The sequence below is a fragment of the Oryctolagus cuniculus genome, chromosome 4 (genome assembly GCF_051225735.1).
Source record: "Oryctolagus cuniculus isolate XC-2025 breed Fujian yellow rabbit chromosome 4, ASM5122573v1, whole genome shotgun sequence".
Lineage (NCBI taxonomy): Eukaryota > Metazoa > Chordata > Mammalia > Lagomorpha > Leporidae > Oryctolagus > Oryctolagus cuniculus.
In genome coordinates, this window is record NC_142870.1 from 34,897,458 (window position 1) to 34,912,180 (window position 14,723).

The 14,723-nt window shown below is 37.1% G+C and overlaps 1 protein-coding gene across 23 annotated transcripts in view; it reads left to right on the plus strand.

The window, feature by feature from the left end:
• ROBO2 (roundabout guidance receptor 2) overlaps positions 1-14,723 on the plus strand; it is a 1,407,887-nt gene that overhangs the window by 1,307,565 nt on the left and 85,599 nt on the right. For all 23 annotated transcript variants that reach the window (XM_089330658.1, XM_089330657.1, XM_051859425.3 and 20 more), the window contains 4 exons: positions 1,028-1,109; positions 2,830-2,992; positions 4,582-4,748; positions 7,840-7,961. In XM_089330658.1, coding sequence (XP_089186784.1) covers positions 1,028-1,109; positions 2,830-2,992; positions 4,582-4,748; positions 7,840-7,961 — 534 coding nt within the window. The remainder of the gene's footprint in view (positions 1-1,027; positions 1,110-2,829; positions 2,993-4,581; positions 4,749-7,839; positions 7,962-14,723) is intronic.

Genomic DNA, 14,723 nt, shown 5'->3' on the forward strand with positions numbered 1-14,723 from the left:
CAAAAACATTTGAAGTGGCTGGTAAAATGGCAACCTCTAAGTATGAATAAAAGTTTATATATTAGATAATTTTTACAGTTCCTTTCAGCTGAAAATTTCAGTGACTAGATAACATGTGTTTGCTTTTAATGATATAATTTGATTTCATTCATTGTCATGCTGCTGTAACTTATATGTAAATGAATGACAGATTTTATAGCAAAACTTTAATTTTTCTTTTTTTCAAAAAAATTTCTTTCTTCACTTTTCTTCGCATCTTTCAAAAAAGAGAGGAACTGTGCCCCTCCCTGTTATCTCATACTTACTTGCTACTAGAAATGACTGCATTGATGATTTTCTATAAGTTGATAGGATTCTAAATAAACTGGAATATCTGTATCTAACCTCACTTAGTAAAGCCCCAGCATAAAATGTGGTTAAGAAGGGGCCAGCGCTGTGGCGTAAAAGGCTAAGCCTCCACTTGCAGCACCCGCATCCCATGTGAGTGCCCATTCATGTTCTAGCTGCTCCTCTTCCAATCCAGTTTCCTGCTAATGGCCTAAGAAAGCGGTAGAAGATGGCCCCAGGCCCCTGCATCCATGTGGGAGACCCGGAAGAAGCGCCTGGCTCTTCCCATTCATGAGAACACAACTCTGGCTGTTGCAGCCATTTGGGGAGCAAACCAGCGGAAGGAAGACCCTTCTGTGTTTCCACCTCTCTGTCTGCAACTCTGCCTCACAAATAAATAAATAAAAGCTTTAAAAAAACGGCAATTAAGAGATCAGAGTATTCCCATGGGGAAGGAGACAACTAGAGCTTATCAAACAAGTAACATTCAATGTAGAAGTGCATTTTTAAACACTCTTGAGTTAATCTTATTAATAGAATTATCTGCATTTATTTTAACATTTTATGTTTACATATGATTGGTTTTAATGCATAATTCAAACAATGATAACTCACATTTTATGAAATTAATTATTACCTGGTTGAGAGTGAATACTTTTTCTACAAATTGATTAAAATAATTCTCTTTGTTGTTTTCTAGAATTCAGATACTGGCACTTACACCTGTGTGGCTACAAGTTCAAGTGGAGAGACTTCCTGGAGTGCAGTGCTGGATGTGACTGGTGAGTTCTTTGAGAATTGTCTTTCCTTGTCAATTCTCTTGTTTGATTGATTTTTAATTTGTTTTACATATTTGAAAGGAAGGGTGACAGAAAGAGGGAGACACACAGAAGGAAGGGCGAAGATCTTGTATGCACTGTTTTATTCCTCAGATGGTTACAGTTACCAGGCTCCAGAACAGGTAAGACCCAGGAGCCTGGAACTCTGTCCTTGTCTCTCACGTGGGCAGCAGGGGCCCAGAGGCTGAGACTGTCCTCCACTGGTTTCCCAAGAGCATTAGCAGAGAGCTGGACACAAACTGGCACTCTGATATGGAATGCCAGCGCCACAGGCGGTAGTTTAACACACTGCACCATATAGTTGGCCCTGTATCGATTATCTTAACAGCAGAAATCTTGAACTCCCTTTAGTGATAGCACATTATCAAATAACAAATTAAGGGTTTTAAATTCACTTAATGTAAATCTAAGTCCTGACAGTCAGTGCCACACTTAATAACTGTACCAGTTGGCACATAGAAATGAATTTGTGGATTTTATACATTTTTTGGGGGGTTTATGTATTTGAAAGTCAGAGTTACAGACTTACAGAGAGAGATAGAAAAGAGAGAGAGATTTTCCATCCACTGTTTCACTCCCCAGATAGCCACAATGGCTCGGGCTGAGCCAAGTTGAAATCAGGAGCCAGGAACTTCATTCAGGTCTTCCAAGTGGGTGGCAGGGACCCAACTACTCGCCCCCTCTTCAGCTACTTTCCTCAGACCATTAGCAAGGAGCTGGACCAGCAGTGGAGCAGCTAGGACACAAACTGCAGCCCGCCCGTGTGGGATGGTGGTGTTGCAGGTGGAAGCTCTCCCAGTTATGCCACAACAGTGGCCAAATTTGTGGATTGTGGGGTGCAACTGGGAGCAACTCGGACTAGACTAAGTTACTGGAATTAAGACTTATTCTATGCATCTGCTCTCCCACAATATGGCACTGAGAAGGGAGAAACAGCTTCTACACAGCTGCCTCCAGTTCAACCAATAAACTGTAGGATCTGCTCCTGATTGGAGGAGAGCAGCGTACTCGGCATGTGGGTAGCAGAGTTGGGATTGGTGGAAGAGGACTATAAAGGAGGAGAGAGACAACATGCACCAGGAACATCTAAGGGGAACATCTATCTGAAGGAACACCTGTGCAGCCCCCGAGAGAGCCGGCCGGCAGTGTGCCGCTCCCCCGCGGAAGTGGGGAAAGTGGCTAGGGGGAACCGCCCTTCCACGGAGGTGGAAGGGTCGGTAGCCAACCCGGGTAGAACCAGCAGCAAACCCGGGGAGGGCCGAGCAGACAAAAGAACAGCGCAGGGTCCTGTGTCGTTCCTCCACGAAGACGGGGAGCGACATAATGGTGCCGTGACTCCGATATGAAGCCTAGGCAGGATTCAGTGTCGTTCCTCCACGAAGAGGGGGAGCGACAGTGGATTTTATTAATTCATCCTTGATAACCTTGCTATTTAATTTCCTCTAATGTAAGCAATTGCAGTTATCAGAAGTAGCAGTAAAGTTTACGTATATTAACATGTTGGTGAGGCAAATATTCATTTGTATACTTCGAATGCATAAGACAAATTGTTCACTGTGTAATTCATGTTCTTTTAACAGACTCTTTGTTTCCTTCTTTTAATCATCATTGTCAACATATGAGATCAGGAATAAAGTTTTTTTTTCCTGTTTTTCCTCTGTAGAATCTGGAGCAACAATCAGTAAAAATTATGATTTGAATGACCTGCCAGGGCCACCATCCAAACCACAGGTCACTGATGTTACTAAGAACAGTGTCACCTTATCCTGGCAACCAGGTACCCCTGGAACCCTTCCAGCAAGTGCATATATCATTGAGGCTTTCAGGTATGAGACAATTCCTTTTTTCTCCATTGGGTTTTTGCTCTAGCTTCTATATAGTAAAATCCCACCTAAGCTATGCTATTTTTTATTTTAAGGACATGTCCAATCAGTGCACGACACAAATTTATATTTTATAGATGGCTTTAATCAAGAACAGACTTTGATTTTTTATTAATAACTTAGTAAGATTAAATATGTTTTATCCATGCCTAAGTCTGTGGAGATCTAATTCAAGACATAATCATTTAGCTCCTCTCTTTTTCTTGGTCATTGAAAGGATCTAAGATAGAAATCTGGGCTTTAGAAATAGGCTGAAAACTATTTAATTAGACACAAGTATTTTGAAGTTTTGTGATGTTTACTGAAGCAGGGGACTCTAGAATATTCCTAACAATTAGAGCAGAACTTAAAATGATTCCAATGGTTATATGCTATATATTTAAATATATCTCTTGCCTCTGTCTGAGACAAACTGAAAACCAGTTAGGAAATTTATCCCATGTGCTTCCAGGCCCCGGTAGGAAAAGATCCTCCCATGTGTTAGTTGGAATAATTGTCATTGATTCAAAGATTTGGACCATGAATTTCAGGTATCGTTAGAGAGAGTATCTTATGGCAATTTGATAAAGTTACACAAATAGGAATAATATTTTCACACTCAGTTTTCATGGGTTTCTATTTGATATTATAAAATTTGGAGGGGGAGCCACTGACCTTTGGAAATATTAGGACAAATGATCACTTTCATTTTAGACTTCTATCTATATTTAAGGTAATGACAGAAACATAGCTTTCAAATTTCAAAATTCTGTGTTTCTATATTTTTATGCTTTGATGCTTCAGGACATCTGAGTAATAAACAGCCCAGAAAATCACATTTGCTCCACATTCTGAGCGAAAGTAGCATTTGACTTTAGACAAAGTGTCCTAAAATGGCATCCATCTGTGGCTGGCAGTAAAGGGGTCCACGCACACACTAATTCAGAGATATTTCACTATTCTGAGATGAGAAATCACAATACTGTGTAATGTACAATTTTATTAAAAATGTAACCAAGGGAAAATATTCATTACATGCTTCCTTTCTTCTTTTACAGATATGTAGTTTTAGAAGGCTCTATTGTAATATTGCATGTGGAATTGATGCAAAAGAAAACACACCTTGTAACAGGAAAATGTATTGGCATAATTTACTCTGTAGTCCATTTATTCTTTCTACAGGTTAATTCTTTTCAAGGTATATATATACATTTATGAGGACCATACTTACTGTATAAACTTGATGTTGTGATCTTGGCCTCTGTTCCTTTTACAGGTATTCATTTAGTGGGCTGCTCTGCATTAGCAAAGGGCTGTCACATCTCCTGGGCTGAGTTTAATTTTGTTGTGCATGGCACTTCCGTTAGGTGGGCTCGGCTTTGTTGTTGAATAAACTGAAATCATCCAGATGTTTCATTTATTGGGCTGAACACTCCAAGTGTTGTGTGTGTATGTGTTTAATTTTCAGCCATTAACCTTTGTCATTGATACCCAACTCCATTTCTAATATCTTTCTGACTGTTCTTTAAATGAACGCTCTGCTCATGTTTCAGCCAATCCGTGAGCAACAGCTGGCAGACAGTGGCCAACCACGTAAAGACCACCCTCTATACTGTGAGAGGACTGCGCCCTAATACAATCTACTTGTTCATGGTCAGAGCAATCAACCCCCAAGGTCTCAGTGACCCAAGTCCTATGTCAGATCCTGTCCGCACCCAAGGTAATTTCAATTGCTGCAAACTTGACTGGCTCTAGAAGGAGGCATCAAATAGATGCTTAAGAATAAGAGGATTGCATGAGGAAATATAAATGCATATTGATTGCTTTTTCTGATTCACTACACTTTATCCAGTGAAGGAGAAACTTGCTGTTCACATTGTTCAGGCATGCCGTGTTTTAGGGTGTAGTCTATTCAACAATAGCATTTTTAAACTAAATTAATGAATTTAGAGTAAATTAATTTAATTTAAACTTAGGTAATCCTTCATTATATTTCGAAGGCAGGAAACATGTTTCACCTTCCTTTGAAATGATTGTTTTACAAAAGCCAACAGTGATCTTTAATAGGTAGATGCTCAGGGTTATCCGGATAACTTCCAGTTCAGCAAATCTGTGTTCACAGCACCCTGGTCCTTAAGAGAACTACCTGGGTAGGCACCACCTACACCACCTGAAACTGCTGGAAACACAGATCTGCAGGCTACAAGCCACAAGTTCTGGCTTTGGGCCCAGATGTTGTCGTCATCCCCTCCCAGGGATGCCGGGGTTCAAGTTTAACAATGTGGTTTACAATGTATTTTGTTAAATCAAGTGTTTAAAGGAGTGATTTATTTCATAATGCAGTAAATCAAGTTTTCTTCCTGAGGCATGCTATTCTTTTGAGTCATATATTAAAAACCCAAAATATTAATGTATTATTGAAAAATGGAAGATTTATTAATCTCATCTGTAGCAACTTGTCCTTTCAAAATGAGAAATCACTAAAATCTGAGGTTTAATGATAAACTATGATGATGTTACATTATAGCTTCCTTTCCTACTAGTAGGTGACAGGAATTAATAAAAGAAATAGTGCCTGTGTAATTTGTTACAACCTACTTCCTACGGAGTTCTTGGGAAAGGGTTAATTATTTCTTATTTGTAAAAGTCTTTGAACAAGATATAATTGAAAGTAGTATTTTTATACTGTGAAAAGCACCATACAGCCATAAAATATTATTATAATTACAATGTGGTTCAATGATAGTAACTAACGTGCTATTATAACGGAGAAGGGTGCCTTAAAGGAATCAAGAGAAATAAAGTCACCACGTGACTTTGCAACATTGCTGACATGATGACAGTCAAGGGAGGAGGGACTGCCATTATGCTATTGTTCTGGAAGCAGTAATGTGATTAATTTTCCATGATGATAAAGGGCCTGTAGGTAAAGAACCTGTCTTGGGAGAAAGAAAAGCACAACAAGAAATGTGAAGACCTGAAACTCTATTTTACTTTGCCTAGTTGCAACTGCTTTTAGTGTGCCTGCATTGAATGAGTAACTGAAATTATTGAACTTGAAATGAGAGAAGTGGGTGATTTTAAGTTAGGAAATTATAATACCTAGATCAGATAGTACCTGTATGGATAGAAGTGAGTTTTGTGTGTAGCTCTGAAGTAAAAGGGAATACTTTGGATGCGATTAAAGCCAGCCGACCTTCCTAATCATTCAATAACTATGCCAGTACTAAATCTTGACTCATAAAATAACTCTCGGTGAAAAGGTCAAAAAAGATTAATGAAAAGTTGTTTGTGAACTTGCTTGTTCCAGCTGAGAGACTATATACAGCAAAAGACTTATGTTCTCTTAACAGATATTTAATAGAAAAGCTCATGTTCTGTGTCTGTCAGAATCAGTTTTTGACACCATGTTTTCAAAAGCTTTGCATTCTGCAAAACATTTCTTTCTGAAGAATATTTTACTTTATGAGCTCTTATTTTTTCACAGGTATTAATTATTACAGAATTGAGGATTTATTTATTTTCTTAAGATCTTATATCATGAACATCACAGTTAATCTCTTATATATAAACAAAGTTTAATATTATTCATATAAAGGAACTTTTTAAATATTGTACATTAAGTAAAACTTCACTTTGCTGTTTATCTTATGTAAGAGAAAAAAGGAGCTAAAAGGAAACAATCTAAGTTTATGTTCCAATTATTTATATTCCAATTTATATTAATACACCCAGTCTAAGTGGAAACTGAAATATACACTTAAAAATACCTAGCAGAAGTGTTGCATTGTGGTTTGACAAAATAGGAGAAAACAAGATAAAGAAAACCAATGATTTTAAATGGGACTTCTTTAAATAATGTAGCTGGAGAACAGAACGCATCATCTTAACATTGAAGTATACCAGTTAAAGATGTGAATTTGAGTATGTGTGAAATTCAGTGTTTGATACTAATTTGATATACTTAGCTGTATATAATCTCTCACTGTTTTCTTAATGGACGCATGTATTATAAACCATTGTATGGGCAGTTGAGTAGTGTGTAGTGAGTGGTATGGAAGGAGACAGGAAAATAGATGGCAGAAGGTCTATCCGAACATCACAGCCTTCTCTAGCTTCCCTACTCTACTACCCAGAAAAGCAGCTGCCTGATCTTCTGCCCGATGTTGGAGTCCTGCTCAAAATTCAGCACTTGATCCATTTTATCACTTTGGGACCACAATGGTTGTGTGATCTCTGAAGTTTCTTCCCTTCTCTTCACTGCTCTGTTTATCTTTAATGATACAACTCATTTCCTCAATGCTCTAATTTTTTTCCTTTCTGTGCTCTCAGGCTGAAATAGGTCAAGGAGTTGGCAGGGAAAAAAAAATGTTGTTAATTGAGACAAGGGATTAAACAAATTCCTCAATGGCAGTTTTCAGATATGTCCCACTTTACTTGCGGGGAAAATCCTTCAATCCACCACCATCTGTAGAAAGCTGATCCTTCCAGAGCAGTCTTATTTTACAAACTTTATTCTTCAGTCAGAAAATAAATGATCTCCAACAACAATGTGTCTGTATTAGAATGAATATGATACATTAGAAACCTTATATTGGTATATTTTTAGCAAAAAATAGATATTATTTCCCAGTTATATCCTATCATTATTTAAGCACATTTACATGTGTGTAAATGCTTTTTGTCACAAGAAGGTTTTAGTTTCTCCCTTAAAATTAACCCTTTTGGCATAATATTCACTTATATACAATAGGTTGGGATTTTAATGTGTGTTTTTTAAAAATAAAGACGATTGTCTTCTCTCCCTACAGACATCAGTCCTCCAGCACAAGGAGTAGATCACAGGCAAGTCCAGAAAGAACTAGGAGATGTCATTGTTCGTCTTCATACTCCAGTTGTGTTGACCCCAACCACTGTTCAAGTCACGTGGACGGTAAGCTTTCCACGGCCACGTAAATGGGGTTCTCTTCTATTCATTTAAGGAAAATGAAACAACAACAAGTCAAAGCTAAATAAACATACCAAAACTAATAATGAAAAATCTCTTCATTTAAAATAAACTAGTAGTCAAAGACAATAAGGAAAGACATTCTATAGCCAAAGAGAAAATGGAGTAATAAGAGTACAATAAAAATATGTTGTGATATAAACGTGACATGTTTTGTTTTCCGAATTTGCTAACAGCTTTATTGATATATAATTAATATACCATAGTGAAAGAGCACCACTCAGTATTCTTAGTGTAGTTAGAGAGTTTTGCAGTCATCACCAACACCTAACTTTAGAATATTTCATCATCCTAAAATGAAATTCCATGGCATTAGCACTCAATATCTCCTTCCCTTTACCTTAGCCCTTTGCAGCCAAGAGTCTTTTCTAGCTCCGATATATCCTCCTGTTCCAGAACTTTCCTATGAATAGAATCATGTAACATGTGATCTTTTGTGTCTGGCTTCTTTCACCCAGCATAATATTTTTCAGATCCATCCATATTGTTGCGTGTCTTAGTAATATGTTCCTTTATATTATCAAACAATATTCCATTGTATAGATATAGCACATTCTGTTTAATTGTCTTATTAATTGAAGGACCTTCAAATTATTTTTGTTTTGTGCTTTATGAATGATGCGCCATGAACATACGTGTACTAGTCTTTGTATAAACATATATTTTCATTTCTTTTACTATTTTATTTCTCTAGGGATTTTTGAATAGCACAGTAAGCCACACTGAACAAGTAGTTGTACCCTGTGGTATTTCCACTAGCAATTTCTCAACTTTTCAGTTTCTCCCAGATCCTTAACAGCTTTTCTCATAACCTCACTAATGATTATTATTGTCTATTTTTGTGTTTGTTTCAGCCAGTCTAATGAGTGTATAATGTTATATCACTTTGGTTGGACTTGAAATCCTATGGTGACGAATGATGTGTTCATCTTTTCAATATGCTTATTGGGCAATTATATCTCTTCCTTAAGAAATGTTTATTCAAATTCTTTGTCCATTTTTTGGAAATATGCATTTGTTGATTTGAAAAGCAGAGCATTAGGGAAAAGTGAAAGAGGGATTTTCCACCTGTTGGTTCTGTCCCCAGATGACTGCAACATCAGGCTGGTACAACTTAAGCCAGAAACCCTGAAGTCCATCTGATCTTCCACATGGGTGGCAGGGAAGGGCCCATGCACTCGGATTATCTTCTGTTGCCTTCCTTGATGGATGAACAGGAACCTGGATCCAAAGTAGAGAAGCTGGGACTCAAGCTGGCTTTCTGATGTGAGATGGCAGAATCACAGGCTGCAGCCTAACTCACTGTACCACAATGTCAGCACCTCTTGTCTGTTTTTAAGTCAGATTGTCTTCTTATAGATTTCTAAGTATACTTTATATTGTCTGAATAGAAGATCTTTATCAGAGGGGCTGGCACTGTAGCATAGTAAGTTAAGCCTCCACCTGTGGCACCAGCTTCCCATACGGGTGCCAGTTCCTGTCCCGGCTGCTCCACTTCTGATCCAGCTCTCTGCTGTGGCCTGGGAAAGCAGTAGAGGATGGCCCAAGTCCTCGGGCCCCCCACCCACGTGGGAGACCAGGAAGAAGCACCTGGCTCCTGGCTTCAGATCAGCACAGTTCCAGCCATTGCAGCCAATTGAAGAGTGAACCAGAAAATGGAAGAACTCTGTCTCTCCCTCTCTGTCAGAAACTCTGCCTCTAAAATAAATAAATAAATAATAGATTTTTTTAAAAAACACCTTTACTAGCTATATGATTTACGAATATGTTCTCCCAGTCTGTAGGTTGAATTATACATTGTTGATGTCATTTTAGGCACAACAGATTTTAATTTTTTTTTAACTAAATTTCCAAAGTATGGCTTATGGATTACATTGGCTCCCCCCCATAACGTCCCTCCCACCCACAACCCTCCCCTTTCCCACTCCCTCTCCCCTTCCATTCACATGAGGATTCATTTTCGATTCTCTTTATATACAGAAGCTCAGTTTAGCATACATTAAGTAAAGATTTCAACAGTTTGCTCCCACACAGAAACATAAAGTGAAAAATAATAGATGATTTTTTAAATGATGATGAAATCAGATCAGACCTATTGTCATGTTTAATCCCAGTGAGAGTCAAGTTGGGAATTGATAATTTCTTTTCTTTTTTTTTTTTTTTTACAGAAGATCAGTTTAGTATACATTAAGTAAAGATTTCAACAGTTTGCACCCCCATAGAAACACAAAGTGAAATATACTGTTTGAGTACTCGTTATAGCATTAAGTCTCAATGTACAGCACATTAAGGACAGAGATCCTACATGAGGAGTAAGTGCACAGTGACTCCTGTTGTTGACTTTACCAATTGACACTCCTGTCTATGGCATCAGTAATCTCCCTATGCTCCAGTCATGAGTTTCCAAGGCTATGGAAGCCCCTTGAGTTCTCCAACTCTTATCTTGTTTAGACAAGGCCATGGTCAAAGTGGAGGTTCTCTCCTCCCTTCAGAGAAAGGTACCTCCTTCTTTGAAGACCTGTTCTTTCCACTGGGATCTCACTCACAGAGATCTTTCATTTAGGTTTTTTTGTTTGTTTGTTTTGTTTTGTTTTTTTGTTTGTTTGTTTGTTTTTGCCAGAGTGTCTTGGCTTTCCATGCCTAAAATACTCTCATGGGCTTTTCAGCCAGATCAGAATGCCTTTAGGGCTGATTCTGAGGCCAGAGTGCTATTTAGGACATCCGCCATTCTATGAGTCTGCTGAGTATCTCGCTTCCCATGTTGGATCACTCTCCCGTTTATTTATTCTATCAGTTAGTATTAGCAGGTACTGAATTTAAATCAGCCATTGTTATATTCTTGTGGCTGAATATTATACAGCAGCATCAAAACATACATATAATTTTAATAATTTTACATTTGTGTAAAATTAGTGTGTTGCCAAAATTAGTGGACTTTAATAAACAATTGATTTTTTAATATATTTTCAGTATTAAAATGCCACACATTACTGTGTATGTTAGAATATCTACTGTTATTTCAAAATGCAAAATGTTTGGATCAGATGTTGGCTACTGTGGTGAAAACAATAAATAGCATGGAACTAGTTGCATTAGAGAATATTGATACATATTTTTGTATACACATATGTACATATATATTTGTTTTAAGAGGACTTAGAGAACTTTCCTTTATGTCTATTAAAGTTACCACCTATTTCTCAGTAATGCCAAAGCTCTCTCCATTATAACTTCTAAAAATCCGTAAGAAACTATATTAGAATGAAAGAACACATCGATTTAAAGCCCATTGTTTATATGATAGAACTTTGTATTATGTCTCAATTGTTGTTGTTGTCATTTTACTGTTATATAAATGGAATGGGTACTATATGTATAAAAATTGGATTTTTCCTCTCTTGAAGTCAAAGGTACTTTTCAGAAAACAACCATATTACCTTTTTCCCTCAACTCCCTCAACCAAGAAGGTTAATGAAGGAAAACTGATTAATTTTCTCCAGATCTTGAGTACTTAATATCTGAAGTACAAAACACAATGAGGAGAATTATCCTCAAGTCTTCTCAATCATAATTGCACTGAACAAATCAGTTTCAGCAAGCATTTACTGAGAACCAATTATGTTCCCTAGATGTGGGGGAGAACTAAATAAAGAGACACAAATTTAGTTGAGAGAGACATGGAAATTCTTAATTAGAATACACAGGGATAGGTGCCATTATGGGTCTGTACACTCTGTAGACAACACTTCCATCATAGGGGAAATAATTAACTCTATTCTTAGGTACCAAAAGAGCATCATCAGTAATACACATCTATATAGGGAAATGTGGTAGCGTTAATGTCTGAGAAACTAAAGTTACATACGATACTGTCTAGTCCAATTCTGTCCTGTTATAAAAAGTCATTAATGCAGACAGGTTGAGTAATGTTCCCAATTTCACGTGTATGTTTATAGGCAAAGACAAAATTAAAATATCCTGCCTTTAAGCTGCTTATTTTTGTTTTTCAGTTTAAAGATAAGCTATAGATAATTAGTGCACCAAAAGCAATCTTTCAATTGTTGAATTTTCATATATGATCCTGAGTGGGGCATCTTGTTGATTCTAACACCAGACCACATAAAATTTTTTGACCTATGAGAACTCAATTGCTAAAAGTATAATGAGAATATGACTATGTTGATAATGTTTAAAGAGTAACTATGATTATTTAGGATTACTATGTCTCCAATTCCATTAATGTGATTTTGCACAAACTCATTCTGTGTCCTCCATATACGAATTTCCATTCTTATGTTCCCATGAAGGGCACATACTTCCCTCATCAGTTTTCCAGTAGCACAGTAAATGGTATTACCTGCCATGCTTCTTCCATCTTTGAGCAACTCCCATTGTAAGGGAATAGTTGTATTTTTTAAAGCAGATATTTCCTCATTTTGATTTCAGAAAGTCTCATCTCTTTTGAGATAAGTCTCATCTCTTTTTGAGAAATTTTATTTACTTATTTTTATTTTATTTGAAGGCAGAGACACAGAGAGAGGTAGATAAAGAGTGATCTCCCAGCCATGCGTTCACCACCCAAATACCTGTAACAGCCATGGTTGGGCCAGGCCAAGCTGGTTCTCAATCTGTTCTGTTTGTGACAAAGACCCAAGTACTTGAGTCATCACCTGCTATCTCCCGTGATGCACATTAGCAGGAACCTATAATCAGGAGCAGAGCAGGGACTCACACCAGAGGAACTCTGATATGGGAAGCAGGTGTCCCAAGAGGTGTTTTAACCACTGTGCCAAACACCTGCTCCTTGCAGGGACTACTTTTAAGCTTGTTTTAAATGTGGGAATGATTCGGTTAAAAAATCTAATACTACATTATATTTATGAAGTCAAACATGTTATAATCCAGAGTTGAAAGAGTAGAAAAAGAAAAGTAGATTAAAATTTTATGTTGATAGACCAGAGTTCTTCCAGGAATGAAACCCTGTCAGATTCATCTCTGTGTCCCAAGAAATGTGTCTTTGCTGTTTTTCTTATCCCTCTGATGGTCTGTGGCTTTTGCTATTCAGAAGTCCCTGTCTTTCACTTCCATGTTTCCCAAGCAGAGTGTCTATTATGAAATACCCTTTCAGTAACTGTGTGCTGAGTGATCAAGTTTACTCTTTTCATATACTCCAAGTTTGAAAACAAGGAGGGAGTACATTAACAGCACAGTATATTACTCCCTGTATGTCTGTGGTTACACAGGAGATAATTATGTATTCCAGAGAGGCAAATTTAGTAAAATAAAGTCTGATGGAGTGTGGGACTGCTTGCCAAGGAAATTGTAGCTATTTTATTTTTGTGTAATATTTTCAACTTTTTATATATGTAGGCTATTTTAATCAACACACTTCATTAAAATTAGCATTCAAATTAGAGATATGTTGGGGCTTCAGGGTAGAAATGCAAGGCTATTGCAAGACTCAGGGAAAACTGAATTAAAAATAAGTGGATTTTGGTGCAAAAATATTTTAAAACCCATGTATATAAAAGGTCTTCAAAAAGTTCGTGGAAGTATGTATTATGAAAAAACTGAGCATTAATTCCAACATGTTTTTGCACCAAAATAGACTCATCTTTTAATTCCATTTTTCCCCCACAAATTTCTTGAAGTACCCTCCTGCTTTGCCTCACTCATGGGTTTAGATTTGGAGCCAGGTAAATGTTTCCCCAGTGACAAGCAGGCTTTGTTATCAAATGCGTGTGATTGAACTGGAATGACCATGTTCCTGCCCCCTCCAAGCTAAGCTCGAAGCCACAATAGATAGCTCTGGCTACTTTCCACAAAATTATGGCTGTTATAATGAGAATAGGCAAACGTGGTATGGTAATTGCTGTTCCATGAAATAAAATGTCAGTAAGTCACCTTCTGAAAAATTAGCATTCTAGTGCTTGGTTTTGCCATTTGTTCTGTTGTTACAGAACAAAAAGAACCATAGACCTTTGCCTTCTTCTAAGCATCAGGACAATAGAGTTGAAAAGAGTACTTTTCAAAGGAGACTTTCAGGGTTCAACTAGAACCTGTTCAGTGAGGCCCCCAAAGAAAATTCTATCTGAATTCTCGGGTTAGATGAAGGTTTTGTTTTGCTTACATTGAAATATATATCTATATATATATATGTAAACCACTTCATATAGTGGAAAAATGCTGTGTCACTGCAAAAAAAACCTTGAAATCTATGCATATATTTTCCAAAAAACATATTTTCCATGAAATTTTTGAATGCCCTCATTTAAGTATCTCATGAAAACAGTTCAATGAAACTGTCGATTTGAAGGCCACATATGGTCCCTTATTTTTAGCATGTACTTTCCTTAAGTTTTATCATTTTGCATCAAACACTTGCAGAGTTCTTACATTTATATCAGTCATTTCATTATTTCCGCGCTCCTCACAGATGGGTATTTTTTGAGCCTTTTATGTCAGCTGAGGCTCAAGGAGTTTGAGAGGCTGACATGCAATTTAAATGGAGGCGTTATGACTGGAAATTGGAAGTTCTTCCATGACAATTATTTTTTATTTATATGTCAAAAAAAAAAACCCACTAGTGTTTTAAATTATGTAAACCTGTGGATTTGTGGCCAGACTCTGATTGTAATCAATGCTAGAAGAAAATTTGCCTTCTTCTAATTAGAAAGTTAACAAAAC